The 17,658-nt window shown below is 23.5% G+C and overlaps 3 protein-coding genes across 8 annotated transcripts in view; 2 read left to right on the top strand and 1 right to left on the bottom strand.

The window, feature by feature from the left end:
• The first annotated feature begins 1,131 nt into the window (after window positions 1-1,131).
• Window positions 1,132-6,468, top strand: LOC126894646 (short-chain specific acyl-CoA dehydrogenase, mitochondrial). Its single transcript, XM_050665810.1, has 9 exons — window positions 1,132-1,399; window positions 1,478-1,632; window positions 2,008-2,117; window positions 2,180-2,331; window positions 2,838-3,026; window positions 3,241-3,384; window positions 5,215-5,342; window positions 5,409-5,504; window positions 6,021-6,468. Exons 1-9 carry the CDS (start codon window positions 1,360-1,362, stop codon window positions 6,231-6,233), a joined length of 1,227 nt encoding a protein of 408 aa, XP_050521767.1. The 5' UTR covers window positions 1,132-1,359; the 3' UTR covers window positions 6,234-6,468.
• A 264-nt stretch (window positions 6,469-6,732) lies between these two features.
• LOC126894647 (malate dehydrogenase, mitochondrial) lies at window positions 6,733-11,430 on the bottom strand. Its single transcript, XM_050665811.1, has 7 exons — window positions 11,219-11,430; window positions 10,588-10,785; window positions 9,350-9,517; window positions 7,775-7,900; window positions 7,584-7,721; window positions 7,329-7,520; window positions 6,733-7,258 (listed from the first exon to the last, which is right to left on the bottom strand). The coding sequence occupies exons 1-7, from the start codon at window positions 11,276-11,278 to the stop codon at window positions 7,127-7,129; spliced, it is 1,014 nt and encodes a 337-aa protein (XP_050521768.1). The 5' UTR covers window positions 11,279-11,430; the 3' UTR covers window positions 6,733-7,126.
• Window positions 11,393-17,658, top strand: part of LOC126894641 (SANT and BTB domain regulator of class switch recombination) — a 21,242-nt gene continuing 14,976 nt past the window's right edge. For 2 of the 6 annotated variants that reach the window (XR_007701467.1, XM_050665796.1), the window contains exons 1-7: window positions 11,393-11,509; window positions 12,189-12,789; window positions 12,866-12,978; window positions 13,692-13,805; window positions 13,886-14,039; window positions 14,687-14,842; window positions 15,638-15,748. Coding sequence is in view for 5 of the 6 variants with exons in the window: in XM_050665796.1 (XP_050521753.1) it covers window positions 12,299-12,789; window positions 12,866-12,978; window positions 13,692-13,805; window positions 13,886-14,039; window positions 14,687-14,842; window positions 15,638-15,748 (1,139 nt within the window). In the remaining variant the exon portion in view is untranslated. Of the gene's footprint in view, window positions 11,510-11,930; window positions 12,802-12,865; window positions 12,979-13,691; window positions 13,806-13,885; window positions 14,040-14,686; window positions 14,843-15,637; window positions 15,749-17,658 lie in introns of those variants that run through there. The other 4 variants (XM_050665799.1, XM_050665798.1, XM_050665797.1 and 1 more) reach the window with 4 other exon arrangements.

Raw genomic sequence — 17,658 nt, 5'->3', positions numbered from 1 at the left:
CGTATCTGCAATCGTTAAAAGGAAAACAAGTAAAAATGTGGTGTTAGCTCTAATCGCATGCCAGTGTTGCCATTTAGAAAATTAAAAATCTTTACTCTATTAAATTAAATTATTTTTGTACAAAGATACTTTATAAAGTATAATAGCGCGGTTACATTTGAATGTATATAATTTATTAATTGAAATATTATAATTTTAATATAAATATAATAAAATACTTTGAAAAATAGTTTTAGGATAAATGAAACTATAGTTTTATAAAACTATTTTTCAAGATTTTAATAAGCAAGTTAAATTAATGTCCAGGATAAAAATTTATTTTTTAAAGTTTTGTACTTTTATAAACACGTATTTTATACTGACACTTTAATTTGAATTTAGAAAAATAAATAAAACTATTAATGTTATAAAAGATTAACCTTATTATAATGAAAATATTATAAAGCAACAAAATCAAATTATGTTTGAGAAAAAAATTTAAAACAATCATCACAGTTGAGTCGCTGTATAGTTTGGTCAAACATAAATGACATTTGACAGTAAGTAAAATCATTATTATAAAAAAATGTTTCTATGTGNGGTCAAACATAAATGACATTTGACAGTAAGTAAAATCATTATTATAAAAAAATGTTTCTATGTGAATCTTTTAACGTTTACAATAATTTTTATTTATATTTGTAATTTTTCTAACAAATGTGGTATAGTTTTTTTTAAATATTGTAGTACGCTTCAAAAGCTTTAATTTGTTACATGTTATATTTTCATTAGAATCGATGTTTTTAAAAAAAATTTATAGCAGTTATATAAATAAATTATACATTTTTTTGAAAATGCTGTTTTTTATAACAACTTAATTTTGAGATAATTTTCTAAATTTTTAAAATTTAAAGATTTTTTTCAATTGTCGGCATTATGGATTTGATTAAAATATTTCTTATAGAAAATTTATACCAAACGTGTAATATATCATAACTTTCCTGTTTTCTTTGTTTAACAATTTCTCTAGACTAGGGGTCATTGAACATGTCTTGTCAATGAACGACATGTCATAGGGCAATATAAGTATTAAAAAATTAGCTAATAATCGTCAGTAAAGGCGCGTCAGAGATTCATTTCAGCATTTTAACAGTGCTTTATAGTCAACGCATAACACAAGACGTCCTGTTGTCACAGGTCACATTGATTTATCATAATATTATCAATTGTAGGACGTAGAGATTACGGTAATAATATTTATTACCGTAATAAGTGGCTGTTTTAGGGCTTAAATTATTTATTTTTTGAAAATTTAATTTAGTACATTAAATTATTTTAAAAGTATTACAAGAATATTCCTAGTTTAGTTTTTTAGTTATCATGTCTAGTTTAAAATTTTCAACACTATTGTCTAATAATGGTAATTGTTTTAAAATTCACTTTAAATGTGGTCATTTATATAATAATTTTATTTATTTTTATGAAATATTTTCTTAAGGATTTATGTTTACTTTAAAAAGATCAATTGCTTCATTATCATCTCTATCTGAAACACATCAATTGTTATATAAAACTTGCAGAGATTTTGCTGAGGGAGAACTAAAACCAAATGCAGCCAAATTTGACCGGGAACATTTGTTTCCAGAAAAACAGGTTATAATAATTATCATTTTGTTCATGTCCTCTTAATCATTGGGCATTTTGTGGATATAATATATGTTTTAATGCATGGATATACAAGTTCATAATACAAACCTTCAAGAGAGTAAAAAAAATATTCTTTTTTACATTAGTCTTGTCACTATATTTTTCTTTGATTAATAATATTTTAAAAAGAATAAATGATTAAATCAGAATTTATATTATATTATATTTTTTGACTTACCTACATTTTTTATGTAATGAGAAAAAGGTATACATTTTGATTCAAAAATAATTTTAGTACCATTTAAAATTCATTTTATGGTAACTTTTTATAATATTATATAACTTAATTAATTGCATATTCAATATAATTCATTTTTTTAGATAAGACAAATGGGTGAATTAGGTTTAATGGCTATTAGTACCCCAGAATCATTAGGTGGTACTGGTCTCGATTACTTAGCATATGCTATTGCTATGGAAGAAATTTCTAGGTATTTTATCTGTGAAATGGTTAAGAATGTTAAAATAAACATTGGTTGAATGAATTTTTCAGAGGATGTGCATCAGCTGGAGTAATAATGAGTGTTAATAATTCTTTGTATCTTGGTCCCATTAATAAGTTTGGCAATGCACAACAAAAAGAAGAATTCATCAGACCTTTTACTAATGGTGAAAATGTTGGTTGTTTTGGGTTAAGTGAACCAGGTATATATTTTACTAACAGATTACCAAAATAAAATTTTTCTTTTTCAGGATAAAATAAAACACACATTTATAATTTATATAAATACATATACAGGTGTACAGTAAGTTAAGAAACAGGTAAATTGTTACAAACAATGAAAACAATAGAAACCAATCTCCTTTCTTACTGAATACCCTATATATATTTGTAAAGTAAAAATATTATTTATAGAAAAAGTTATGAAAAGTTATCATCTCATGGAAAGTAATTAACTGATAAAAAATATGATATACTACTCAAGTAAAACAATAGAACAGTTTTATTTTAATTGCTAATTAATCAATCATAATAGATTACAGTATAATAATATATTAAATTTTCATAGGATTTTTTTTATTGATTAAGGTTCATTTTGATAACAAAGTTTAAAGTTTAAAAATAAATAAAAAGGTTGTGAGTTTGTTAAAAAACATCAAATTTACATTTGAAATAGCTTTATTCCATAATTAATTATTTTTATTTTAAGGCAATGGAAGTGATGCAGGAGCTGCATCTACTATGGCAACTAAAAATGAATCTTCATGGACACTTAATGGTACTAAATCATGGATTACAAATGCTCATGAAGCCAAAGCATCAGTTGTATTTGCAACAACTGATAAATCTAAAAAACATAAGGGAATCAGTGCATTTTTGGTTAAGACTGATAATCCAGGTAGATATTATTTTTTTATGTGGGAAAAACTCAATAAATATTGAATTTTTTTCAAGTAAACCTCTAAGAATAAAATCTGTAAAATTATGAGTTATTCATTAAGGAACTTTAAAACTAATTCTAGACAGGAGTCATTTTTTCATTAGTCATACTAATATATTGTTACATTAAGTGTGTGTATATTATCTAATATTTTGATTAAACTTAATTTTAGGTTTTTCTCTGGGAAAAAAAGAAGATAAGCTTGGTATCCGTGGTTCATCTACTAGTAATTTAATTTTTGAGGACTGTTCAATTCCAGAAAAAAATCTTTTAGGGGAACCAGGACTAGGGTTTAAAATTGCAATGATGACATTAGGTAAATTTTCATTCTAAAATTATGTATTATATAATTTTAATCAGTTTATACTTATAAATATATACTACTTCTCCGATGGAATAATGATGTAAATGTAAATTTTGACTTTTGACATGTGTACTACAAATGTGTTTAATTTAAATTAGAATAATTTTCCATTATAAAAATGTCTATTCATTTTTCTTTATAGCCAAATAAATACACACTATATGATTACAAGTTTAAATTACGTTTTTTACAAAACTAAAATCAAAAAAATAGCTATAAAATTTACACTTCTGTCATTTTTTCACCTGTTAGTTACACTTTTATTTAAGTAATAAGTAACTTATCAAGCTAAATTTGTTGTATTTTAAGTATATATAACTAAATTGAGTTTAATACTTAAATTTAGTTTTTATTAATTTTTCTATATTTTGGGTTATTGACTGATGGTTTTACATTAGTGGTGCCAATCTAAGGCAGCTTCCCAACCATCAAAAGAGGTGAGTGGTTCATTAATGTTTATCATGTAAATCTTTTTATAATTAAAAATTAAAATGTTGATAATTTTTTACTTAAGACTTATTATAGTGATTTATTTATAAGGAACCACTTAATTATCAAAAAAGAAAAAAAGTATAAAAAAAATTTTTTTTGGTTTTATTGAGTACATGTTTTTTTTCAATTTATAAATCATGAAGTTTTTTCTCAGTTGATTCTTTACATCTTATAATAGTGTCAACTTTATATTTTTCAAATTGTAACATACATTGTCTATTAAATAAGTTGGTTAATTATGTAACATGTTTACATTTGAAGAAATAGTTCATCATTGATAAATTGAAAAAGAACATGTACTCAAAAAAAACCAATTAAAAATTGTGCAATACTATTTTTATTTTTTGATTATTAAGTGATTCATGACAAATGAGTCATTTTGTATACTGCAATAAAAAAACTGATATAAAATTTTAACTTTGTAAAATATATTAAACTCAACTCAGGTATCACAGTTTTTTTGTAAATTTTTCTTAAATTATCAAAAAAAGCCATTCAACAATAAATAATCTAGTTTAATAAGAAATTAATGCCACTACTGATTTTTTCAAATTATTGAAGGATACTTATTAGAAGCAAAAAGCAAAGAAAGTCATTCAATTTGTAAGAGATGTGAAGCAAGTTTTAAATTTTAAAAATGTTTGCCCTATCCAGGAGTCGAGTAAGAACTAAATTTATGTAAGAAGATTGACATTTATGTAGGCCAGCCAAAATTTATCATTTAAATCACAAAAAACTTTTTCTTATTCCGCTTCAGTTTTAATTTTCGATCTAGATGTAAAGCTGAGAAGATAATGTTTTTACCATGATGATTTTTTTCTGTGTTTATCCATTGGACAGACAAAAAAAAAAAAATAAACATTCAATGTTGAGATATAAGTGTATTTAATTTAATATATGTCTATATTTATGTTTTGTAATTTTCTATTTGGTGCTTTCTTATAAAATATTATCAAAAAGTAACATTATTCTATTAATAAAGTTTTACAGTAGTTCCATAGTTTTTAATTTTAATACAAATAAAATATTTGTGCATTTAATTTTGTAATAAAATTTAACATAAAATTACCAGGCTACCTTCTATAATATGGTCCAGGTGATCTGAAAAATTCCCATTTCCAGTAGTCTACTCAGCCCCTAGCTCTACTATTTTTGACTTTGGCACCACTAATTTAAAAAAAATATAATTTAAATTTATAATTTATTATAATTTAATTTATTTAAATTATTAATATAAATTAAAAAAATTGCTATTAATTATTTGTAAATAGACATTTTTATTTGTCTAAGATGCTGGTCGTATTGGTATTGCATCACAGGCATTAGGGATTGCTCAAGCTTCTTTAGATGTAGCTGTTGAGTATGCTACTAAAAGAGTGGCTTTTGGTGCACCTATTTCAAAATTACAAAGTATTCAAGTAATTTTTTTATTATTTTTTTTACTTTAATTTTGAAAATTTCATAATAATTTTTTTAATTTTTAGAATAAAATAGCCAATATGTCTTTACGATTAGAAAGTGCACGATTATTGACTTGGAGAGCTGCTGTTCTGAAAGATGAACATAAACCTTTTACTAAAGTAAATTTTGTGTAGTTACTGTGTACTATTATGACAAAAACTATTACCTAAATTAAAGAACATAATTTGACTGTAAAGTATTAAAAATATTTCAATGAGAATTACAGTTGTATGTTACTTATAAGATACTTAGAAGTATAACTACTTATGACATCTTGTAACACAAGTTTTTGTTTATTAACTTCGCACATCATACAAAACCACAAAATTCAGGTGACAGTTTTCGCCATAATAATACAAAATTATAAGTTAATTTCTTTTTAAGTTAAAATCTATACATAGTATTGTGAACAAAAAATATTATTTTGTACTTGGTATTGATTTATTTTTGACAAAAAGTTTTATATTGTAGTAATTCTTAAAGTATTACTATCGTATGTATTTTAATTAAAATACATTTTTGATAATAGCACTTTTTCTTTACTACATTCTTTATGTAGTTATTTATATTAAGATAATTTCTTAGTTGTTTAAAATAATCTATGTTTTATCTATTGAATAATGTTATTTTTTTAGGAAGCTGCAATGGCGAAATTAGCAGCGTCCGAATCAGCTACATTTAATTCTCATCAATGTATTCAAATTTTGGGAGGTATGGGATATGTATCTGATATGCCTGCTGAACGACATTATCGTGATGCTAGAATAACTGAAATTTATGAAGGTACTTCTGAAATACAAAGGCTCGTAATTGCTGGAAATGTTTTTAAAGAATATAATTTGCAATAATTTTATAAAAAAATTATTCGATTGATTTATACAACTTGAAAGTATAGCTTTTGTACAATTATATTATACAATTGGTATATATGATTTAATAGAAACAGTAAAATTATCAACCTAAATTGTAATTTTTAATTTATTATAAATGATAAATCTTAACATTTTTTGTTATAAATTACTCTTCATAGTGAAATAATACGCATTTTCATATTAAAATAAATATAGTGTATTGATATGTAGATCCATCGTTTGTTCTTCATACCAAATTATAGTAATTTAGTTTTACCTGTATTTCCACTGAAATTAGAGGGTTAGTGGGATAGTGACCTTCATAAAAATATTTTATGGAGGTCACCCCATTTATCTACAAAATCGATCATGAAAAAATATTAAAAATTCTCAGTCTTAGATCTTATAATTAAAAAAAATTAAATAGTTATTATTTTATTCATACTATTATTAGTGTTCACCAAAATACTTAAAGATAAAGAAAAAATAATCAAAATGTTACCACTTATTACACAATTTATTATTTATTCAAAGTAAAACTACTAAAATGCTACAGCTTTAACCCATCTATTCACAGCAAAATATTTATTATTTTATTGATTATAATTTATATAATTTTCAATAAAATTGAATATACTTATATTTAACATTATCTAGAGATAGGTTTATTTATATAAGAAAATTAAAAAAGCAATGACTACTATTCATTTTATGTCAATAGAGTTTTTAAAGTATTTTTAGAAAACAGTTTTTCTTTTAAGAAAATATGCAACAAGTACAGTCTAACAATTTTTATCAATTATATATAATTAATGCTATTGTGTAGATTAGAAGTACAAAAATAAATAATGAATTGAGTTATAACAACTTAAAGAACTGAAAACCTTAATTTATTTGTAGTTTTTTCCAAAGTCTGCTCCTTTCTTAATGTTGGAAGCTAATTCAGGTAGAGCTGCTTTAACTAATTCTTTTTCATAGTCTGATAATTTACCCAAGCCAAAATTATTTTCAATTCCATTTTTCTAAAAAAAAAAAAACAATTTGTAGATAAGCTACAAAAATTATATTTGAATATTAATAAACTTCACATACTCCAATTAGAACAGGTGTACTGAAAAATGGAGAATCTGTTACTGTAGATTGAACATAAGCACATTCAACAACATTTGGTTCTCCAAGAATAGCTTTGCACATGGATATGGTAAATCTTGCACCAGCATAGGCCATGGATAAAGTAGCAGAACCAGCACCAGCTTTGGCTTTTACAACTTCTGTTCCAGCTTCCTAAAAAAGAGATAATAATTTATTATTAATAATGAACATTAAATTATAGTATATTTTTATTACCTGAATACGCTTTGTTAATTTGTCAAGAACATCAGGTTCAAAAGATACATGTGGTGTGGCTTGAGATATTAAGGGAATAATAGTAACACCTGAATGTCCTCCAATTACTGGTACATTGACTTCAGTAGCATGAAGACCCTATTACAGGTAAAATAAAGAAAATGTTTACAATAAGATTAAATTAATAGTACCTTTAACTCAGCTACAAAACGATTTGAGCGAACAATATCAAGAGTAGTCACACCAAATAATTTTTTTGGGTCATAAACATTCAATTTCTTTAAAATTTCAGCAGCAGCTGGAACAGCACTGTTAACCTAAAAACATTCAACAAATTTGACTTAGATAAAAATTGTATACAAAAATTGTTGACACACTACAATAAAATATAATATGCTAAAATTTAGAACAAATTATTTTTATAAGTCAATAATTGTTAGTGTAGGATATAATTTAATAAAAATTTAATATTTTTTATTTTAATTTCATACTTTGAAAAAATTTAAATAGTGAATTAAAAAAAAATTATGATCAATTAATTAGAAATATTTTCATTTGAAATAATTGATTTATAATTTTTACTCTTTCTACCATCATTATAATATTTTATATTATGAAAATTTATTTTTTGCTCCTAGTTTTTTTTATTCATTTAAAGCAATAAAAAAAATTACTATGGGCATAATTTGTCCAAAACTAACCATCAATATGAAAAATATAAATGCGAATTACAATTATTTCAAAATATATTGGTGTAAATTTAACTAAATTAACCTAATAATTATAGATTAAACTCCTTAAGTAACTAAAAATTATATTGAATTATTTTTAAAAAAATGTTGGACTGCTTGCTTTCATATATATGTCAAAATTAGTGGTTATTTCATTTAAAACTATAAGGTTTATCATCAATTCATGAGAATTTGAATTATCATTTTAACAGATAATAAGAGTGAATCAATAATAGAATTGAAAATTGCATGGAATATATTTATTATATAAAGAAGAGCTACACGTAGAAAATAAATACTTAGTCAGAGTATTGCATGTATTAGGTGACTTCTTCAGAATACATGGATAGTATAATAACTTCAAATATAGACTGTAGAAAAATAAGAAGACCTAGATTTGGAAAAGGATGTTGTTTTTCAAAAAATCTATATGCCCATATGCATGCCTCTCAAACTGGTGGTAATATTGAAATTTTATTTTTCATACAAATATTTTTTGATTCTATTTATTGAAGTATAAATTCTTTAAATTATTAAATTTCAGTATTTCAGTATTTTAGCTGCTAATACTTAGCATTAAATGCTAAGTATTAGTAACTAAAAATTCAAAAGAATTTAAAACATATCAAATTAAAGATATTACCCGGCTTGAAACTCTTTAAACCTATAACAATATTAAGCTTTAAAAATTTACTTTAAGATTAAAAAAATACATCCCAATAAATTTTCTATGAGTAATTAGTTGTTAAAGTAAAAAATGTGTAAATATTTGTAATATTTAGTTAAATAATAATTTTTTTAAAAGTCTTTAACTTAATAGTTTTGTTTACTTTTTGGTACTTTTCAATAATTAAATTTTATCAAACTTTAAAATTTCAATATAATTATGTCACAACTTTTTTTAAAAAGATTTTCCTTAAATTTGAAAGTATAAAATTTTTTTTATTTTTTACAATTAAAATTAAAGTCAAATATTTTTACGCGCATTAAAATATTGTAAATGAAAAATTATTTAATACATAAATCATGACTTACTGGATTTGATATAATACCCACAAGAGCATTGGGTGCAACTTGACCAACAACTTTAACAATATCACATACAATTGAAATATTAGTATTGAATAAATCATCTCTTGTCATGCCTGGTTTACGTGGGATGCCAGCTGGAACAATAACTACATCAGTGCCCGCAACAGCATCCTATAAGTAACATATAATACCAAAATATATTGCATTATTGATATTATGTAATGAAAATGTCAAATAATTAAATATTAAATAATTCAATATAATTATTATAAAAAAAATATTTATGACAAAAATTGTGACCCTTTAATACTTAATTTTTATAAATTAAATTAATAAACATATTTTATATAAATTTGCAACCAGAAAATTATGATCTATCTTGAAGTGTGTACTGGAAATAATGTAAAAAAAAGGAAGAGGATTAAATCCTATTTTTCCGTTATTATAGAATCATTCCACCGCTCACTTGTAAATTAGATCCCAATAAATTTTTGTATAGATTGATGGATAGCGCTGTAGTAATTATTTAAGGTAATCCAAAATATATTATATTATACACTGTAATAATGTAAAACATTAACACAAAGTATTAATATTTAATCAATACTGCAAAGAATCTTCATAGTATTAAATTTTTTTAGGAAAAACCTTCTCCATTTTGTTCAGGAGTATAAAAGTTGAAGTCATTTGGACAAATTTAAGTCAAGGTTTTGATCTTAAAATTTCATATAATAAATATATAAATAAGGATCAATCTAGTTTAAATATATCATGATTTTAAACATTCAATATTTTTTTCCTTTAAAATACAGTTAGCAATATTCTCTACATCTTAAACATTAATTTAGTCATATTTGATCTATTCAATATATCCAAAGAAGTTTTATAGAGGAAAATATTCATAAAAAACTTAAGTAGTATTTCAATAATACTTTATTAATATGTTTATTATTCTTAATTTACCTTGAAAAAAAATAGAGTATATTTTTGGATCATTTGTTTTCCATTGCCAAGAAAAGTAAATCATTGGCAACAAATATGAATTTTATTAATTATAGATTTCATAATTAAAACTGATAAACACCAATTAATATTTCAAAACACATTACATTACATATTGTTTTTAATATTTAAAAAGTAACTATATCAGATATAAAGAAATTATATAAATTATAATTAAGTATTATAGATTTCACTAACTTAATGTTTTGCAAAAATATAAGTTTATTTTAAATTATTACCTTAAGACTATCTAAACCAACATGACTGGTAACATTTGAATTTGTATCCATATGACTCAAATCTGCAACAACTCCTGGTGTTACAGGAGCAATATCATAAATGGCTAAATCTTTGATAATAGGGCTCTGTTTCAAAAGCAAAGAGAGTGGTTGGCCAATTCCACCAGATCCTCCACAAACTGTAACTTTTAATCCATTCTGAAAAAAATTAAATATTATATACTTAGTAACTTTATGAATTAAATATTTTAACTAAAATAAATATAAATATAAATGAAATAGATCAATCATCGCTAACGAGTATTTTTGGTTAATTTAGTTATGTACGATAGTTGAATACACTAGAATATTTAAATTTCTATATTTGAAATTATATAACAATAAAAATTAGTATCAGATAAAAAAATTATTACAACATTTTAAAAGAATTTTTCTTATAACACATGTTTTATTTTAACCAAGCTAAATAATAAAATGAATCCAGGAAATTTTACTAAAATTTTGGCATTAGTAATGGAAAATATCTATATTACAGATATCTAAAATATAAATTACTAATCTCATAATGAAGTACCTTGATTAAATTAAAATTCGTAAATTATGAACAAGAAAAATATGATTTTTAGTTTACCTTGCAAGAATATTGCCTGGCACTTTGTTGGATGACGGTATTGATTACTTTTGAAAACATTTTATAACAATTTGATTAATAAAGTTAAATATAATAAATAATATATGAGAATTTAGGTAACAACTTTTTGGGAGCGGAATGAAAATAGAGGTTGACTTGACTTTGGTTCGCAAGCCAAGTTTTGAGCGTACAAGAGTTGAGATAGGAAAGAGGGAACGTCATACGATAGATGTCAATCGACATACATAATGTGATAGCCGGTCGGGGGAAAACTATCATTATCATAACTAGGTAATATTATTACTGCACTCTAGTGACAAATTTTCAATATAGATATTGGCGGTATTTAAAAATTGGTGTATTATGTATGTTTAATATTAATAATTATTATTAAACAATATTAAACAACTTTAATTATTAAAGTTATTGTATGTATTACTCAAATTAAATAATTTATATTTTTAATTGATTTTTTATGATTATTATTATTTGGTTGCTTAGATAAATATGATATTTAATGAGAGACAATATTTTGATTAAGACATACTATATACTATTTAATCTCATCACTATAGTACAAGCAATAGCTTTTAAAAAATGTTGAATATAAAAATTATAAAAACCAAAAATAATATAAATTATTTTTTAGAATATTATTTTCTAACAAAAATTTGTTTTAAAAAGAATTGTTGTAACAAGTATACATGACACTATTAAAAATTAAAGTTTTGTTTTTGTACCAGCTGTTATATAATAATATTTTTAATCCGTTTCTAGGTAACTAAATAAATTTATATTTCAGTAGATTAAATATTTTTTAATATTATGGCTGCAATACCTCAGTGAAATCTGTTGTTATAGCAACAAACAAGTTAGGAATCATTAATTTTTTACCAATGTTTTTCTTTTATCAAAATATATGATTTTTAATTAGATCGTTATTTATGGACTACTGTAATAATATTTTTAGATTTTGTGATGTTATATTATTTTTATTAAGAAATAATTTGTAAATATGATACTAATTTGCTGGCATTAATAATCAAAAAAGCAAATATGTAATTTCTTGTTGTATGAGTTATGAATTTATCAGCTGAAGAAAAAAATAATGTTAATACAGCTATACAAGATTATTGTGAAGATAATCAGATAATAAATGTTCAAGAGTTGTTAGATTTTTTAATAATAGCACATCGTGTCAATGAGTATCTTATCGATGGTTATAATACATTGCCTGAAAAATCTATTAATTGGACTGAATTAGCTCAAAATAATTTATTCTTAAGACTTCTATCGTCAAAAAAAGATGATTCTGGAAAACTTGCAATAAAATGTGAACATATTGAAAAAGTTCAATCAGTATTACAATACAATCTCAAAGAAATAATGAATGAAGGTATTTTAGATTCAATTCTTCCATTCATGGTAAAAAAAAGCTTGAGTTCAAACGTTAAAAAAACTTTAGAATCCATAGATTCAAAAGTTAATAATACGTTAACAACAAAGGAAAAAATGGGAGTAAAACAAAGGTCACAATATTTGAATGAAAATATTATAAGATCAAGAGGAGAGTAAGTATATAGGTAACACGTAAGAATTTGATTACACAATCAATGAATATTAATTATGGTATTAAAAACAATTTAGTTCTGAGATTGAAATTAACGTTTGTGATGCTGTTCAGAAAACTAAAAAAATATTTAGATGCCCTAAGAGACTCCTTGTTTCGAAAATGGGTTATTTTGCTGAAGTTACCAAAGGTAGGTTCCAAGAAAAATTTGTATTCAGGTGATTTATTAAGAATACTACTCCTATTTTTTTCATAAAAAATTACAGACTAAAATTTGTTTAATTTTTATGAACTATAGTAAATATTAATTAGGGATGATTTTCGAAAGTTAAATGGGAACCTATTATTATTTGTATAATCATACATATAATATCGATATTAAAAGGAAAATGGACTATATAAAATTTTGTAGAGTGAATTACTAGTTTTGTAAAATGACCTTTAGGGTTAATGTAAATTTTAAATATTGGCGAGACGGGTACCCAATATTCAACCCACATTATCTGTGTTGATGTAAAAATATAGCACGGCTGAACATTATAATGTATCTCACCTTGTCTAAATTTTTAAATGCTAATATTTCAAAAATAAATATAATAAAACTGGTTATTGACCTGTTAAAATTTTATTCAGATCACTTTTAATCTAATTGTTTAAAAATAATTTTAGGTTTCTATTAGACATTCAAAAGTTACCTCTATATCCCCATGGAATTACGCTAGAGTATTGCTAAATAATAAGATTTTCTTATTGAGGATCAAGCTGTAACAAATTAATAAAATAATTAAATGTCGTTTTATTTTAATAAATAATTTTGCTAAACATTTTTTTGACAAATAAATTAAAAATAACCTCGAATTAATTTAAATAAATATGATTTTTATTTTATTCATTATTTTTAAGGTCAACGTTTAGAAGATATTGATATATCTGTTCACTGTGAAATACCAATTTTCGACTGGTTAATTAAATGGGTTAAAAAGGATTTAAAGCCAAAAATTGACTGGCCAATATTAGGTAATTAAATAGATTGTATTTTCATTATAGTATAACCAATCATATGAATATTTATTATTAAAATTGGATTTTATTTCAAGATTGCGGAAATGTACTTCCAATTTTAGTTTCTGCGTCATTTCTACAAATGGAGCCGTTGTTTCAAGAATGTTTAAATTTTTGCAAATATAACATAAATAATGTATTATCATCGTCATCAAGTTTTAGCTGTATTAATGATGGAATAATTACAAGGTTTGTAGGTTATAATAAATGTTTTATAATAAGAATTGATATTGTATTTTATAAAACCAGAGACATGTAAAGGATCAGTGAAGCATTTATAAAATTTGTATGGGGAAGAGGTACATATAGTTTTTAAAACTTATATAAAAATATCTAAATTCAATATAAATAAATGTAGAATTTAGATAATTTGAGAAGATTTCTATTTTAAAAGATAAACAGAAAATTAGGGCAATGTATTCTCCCTTTAGTATAAAATAATTTGATAAATATTAATGGGCTACAATACATTTTAGTTTATGTGCAGTAATATATTTTAAACAAATTTTAGTTATAAAATTAGAATACAATTATTGAGGATGGTAAAGTATTTCCTCACATTATAAATATATTTTTTTATGACAATATCCATAACTGTCTAAATTTGTATTATTATTTACTTCTTAGAAGGAGGCTAGTTTTCCTATTGAATATGCTAAGCTTCTTCATTGCGCCTATGATTATTATTCAAATAATTTTTCATTATTTCATCAGAGTTCATTAATTTAGTCTTACTATATACATTATCTATCCTTGAAAATATATAAGTATCAACTCTGCATATTGTAATTTTAAAAATATATAGTATTATTTTTTTTATATTTTTTGTTGTACAGACTTTCTAATCAATTTAGTAACTGTGATATTGAAAATTTACAAGATGTAAGGGATAAATTGAAATCACGATTATATACTAAGCTAATATTAGATTTATTTAAAAGCAATCCAAAAAAAGAATTTGGACACTACAGTACCTTTGCTTATGCTTTTCAGTAAGTTTATTATTAAGTATTTCAGTTTATGTTAATGGTATAAATTTATAAAATGTTTGATGCAATCACATCAAGAGCAACACATATTTTTTTTAATGGGGAGAGTCGATAACATATATGTATCCACATAATACATTTTGGAGTGATGGTTAGCAAAATTGTATTTTGTGTTTTTTAAATTCGTTTATTACTCGGAATTCAATCTCATGAAATAAGTTAGGAAAATATTGTCATTATAGCTTATTTAAACGTATTTTATGGAGGAGTTTCCTATAATTTTTTAAAAATCAAATTGCCAAAATATAAACATTTTAATTTTAATAAAATCTAAGTATGAAAAATAAAAAAAAATTACTTATTATGCACTCTTTAAAATTTATACATTTATACATTTGATCAGGTGTGGATACAGAAGAGAATTATAGGGTTTTTTTCATTATTTTTGTTAAAGTTTTTAATTAAAGGGGATATTTTTTAGAAAAAAAATCTTATTTTGGGAAGCATTACTCATAGGGTACAAGAAGTTAGAGGCGATTCTAGAGATAAGTTTTGGGAAATAATTTGGCGTTTGGAGTGAATTTTTTTTATTTATGTTACAATAAAATCATTATCTACAGTTTTTATGGAGCGACTATTCTTGGGGTGAATTAAAAAATCTGGACTCTGGATCCTAAATAGGTATAAAGCGGGTCTGAGTGATTTATATATTTTCAGGATTTTAAAAATACACACACTACTAAAATTATTGTTGAAAAAACAATACTTGACTAATTAATTGTTAACATATGTTTAAAGTTGTCATCGTTGTAGTACAATATTGATTCCGAGCGTTGCTGATATGATACCATGCAAGTCGCCGATTTTTAAAATAGCTCAAAATGGAGGTATAATTGCTTATCATTCCAGGTAATTAATTTTTGTAATATTTATTGAAATTAAAATGCTCTTTGAGTATTAAAATCAATCGAAATTATGATTAAAAAAAACAATTTATTTTGTATTATGTATCATTAATTTGAAATTCATTTAAAGACTACTTGCTTATAAAAAATATACATTTTTTCTAAAATATAATTTATCTTCATTAGGGTTTTACTAATTTATAGAAGTACGATTTTATTTTCAAAATATTTTAGATGAGACACCCAAATTTGTTCTAATACATCTAAACATATGATGTAAAAAATTTAGTTGTTATTTTAATTTTGTTATTATAAAATTTCGTCAAAATTTATTATTTTATAGTAAAATTGTCAATTAATTGGGCTACACCTATCATTATTTATAATTTCAGCATATTCATCACAACAAAGTCTATATTATTAAAATATTAAATGTATTCCTTAAATATTTAACAACAATTGCAATAAATAATTATTAATTTCTTGTTTAATTAATTGTAGATAATTAAACACTAAAATTTAAATGTAGGGAAAAAGTGTTATTTATTTATTTGCAAAATAAATTGCTTTTGTTCTTTTTTGTGAAGTTTTCGTTACATTCCATCATAACTTTAACTCCTCGTTCTGCTATTATTCTACAACTCTTTTTGCCTTCAATGTACCATTCATGATCATTCCAATTCTTTGGCTAAACTTATAAAAAAATTCAAAAGTATTAAACCTTTCAAATATAATTTTTTGAATTTAATTCTAATGTATCTAATGATTAATCTTGGTGGAGAAATTGTTGTAAATCTTCAAACTTACAGATGAATTTTTTGAGGGTCTTTTTCAGGTATCCCATGCCATAATTTTTTCATTCAGTTTTTAGCTTAGATGCGAAACTGAGAATGTATTCATTTTACCACGTGTTCATTTTTTTTGTGCCTGTTACTACTTATCTCAGATCTCATTGGAACGATTTTTCCCAACGATACTTTCATTATTCAATTTGTCGTGCTAATTTCAAATCAGCAATCATACGTTTTCTATCACCAATAATTTTTGATATTATTACTAATTATGGAAAATATTGAATAGTAACTATCGAACTATTCGATAGTGATTCAAAAAATATTCAAATAGTTTTTAAACTATTCGATAGTTTATGCTAAAAATAAACTATTCNAAAAACAGTATGTCGAATGAAAGATCTATATAAATACTACTTCTCATAAAAAAATTGTAATGATTCATACATTTTTCAAAAAGTTATAGCATAATAAAGTTAAAAATGGAAAATACAAAATCGAAAATTTTCACACAAAAATAGCATTCGGTAGCCATTTTCACCATGAAGATAAGATAAAGTCCGAAATTTTTTTTTTTCATGATAAAGCATATTACATTAGCTTTAATTTAAGATATATATAAAAGTGTCAGACCTTCCGGAACATTTTCAAAATTTAAGTTAAAAAAATTAATTTTTTGTGAAAAAGTAGTCATTTTAAATCCCCCTTGTGGGCAGGTTAAGGGTTAAATTTACAAAAAAAATATACCAAATGAAAGGTAATAATATTATGCATCTATATAAAAAAAAATTATATTGATATGTANATAGTTTAAAATATTTGATCACTAATTATTGCTAATTAGTAAAAAACTATAGGATATGACTTTAAGAAAAATAGTTCTGAATATTTCAATTGTATCATTTATTTTAACACCAAGAGTTACATAGAAATAATTAATATTTCTTTTGAATTGATTTATTATAAAAAAAAATTTAAAACAAAAAAAAATTGTTTTCAAATTATGACTGATTCTGATTTTTAATATTTAAAAAAAACCCAGCACAGGGGGGTCGCGGCACAGTGGTGACGTGGCATAGTTGGATCAAGTATAATGATATCTGACAGTGATTAAAATCACTAT

Source organism: Daktulosphaira vitifoliae, unplaced genomic scaffold (assembly GCF_025091365.1).
Source record: "Daktulosphaira vitifoliae isolate Bord-2020 unplaced genomic scaffold, ASM2509136v1 Scaffold_1, whole genome shotgun sequence".
NCBI classification, from domain to species: Eukaryota; Metazoa; Arthropoda; class Insecta; order Hemiptera; family Phylloxeridae; genus Daktulosphaira; species Daktulosphaira vitifoliae.
Note: the sequence above shows the minus strand (reverse complement) of the source record. Positions and strands in the feature narration are given on the sequence as shown.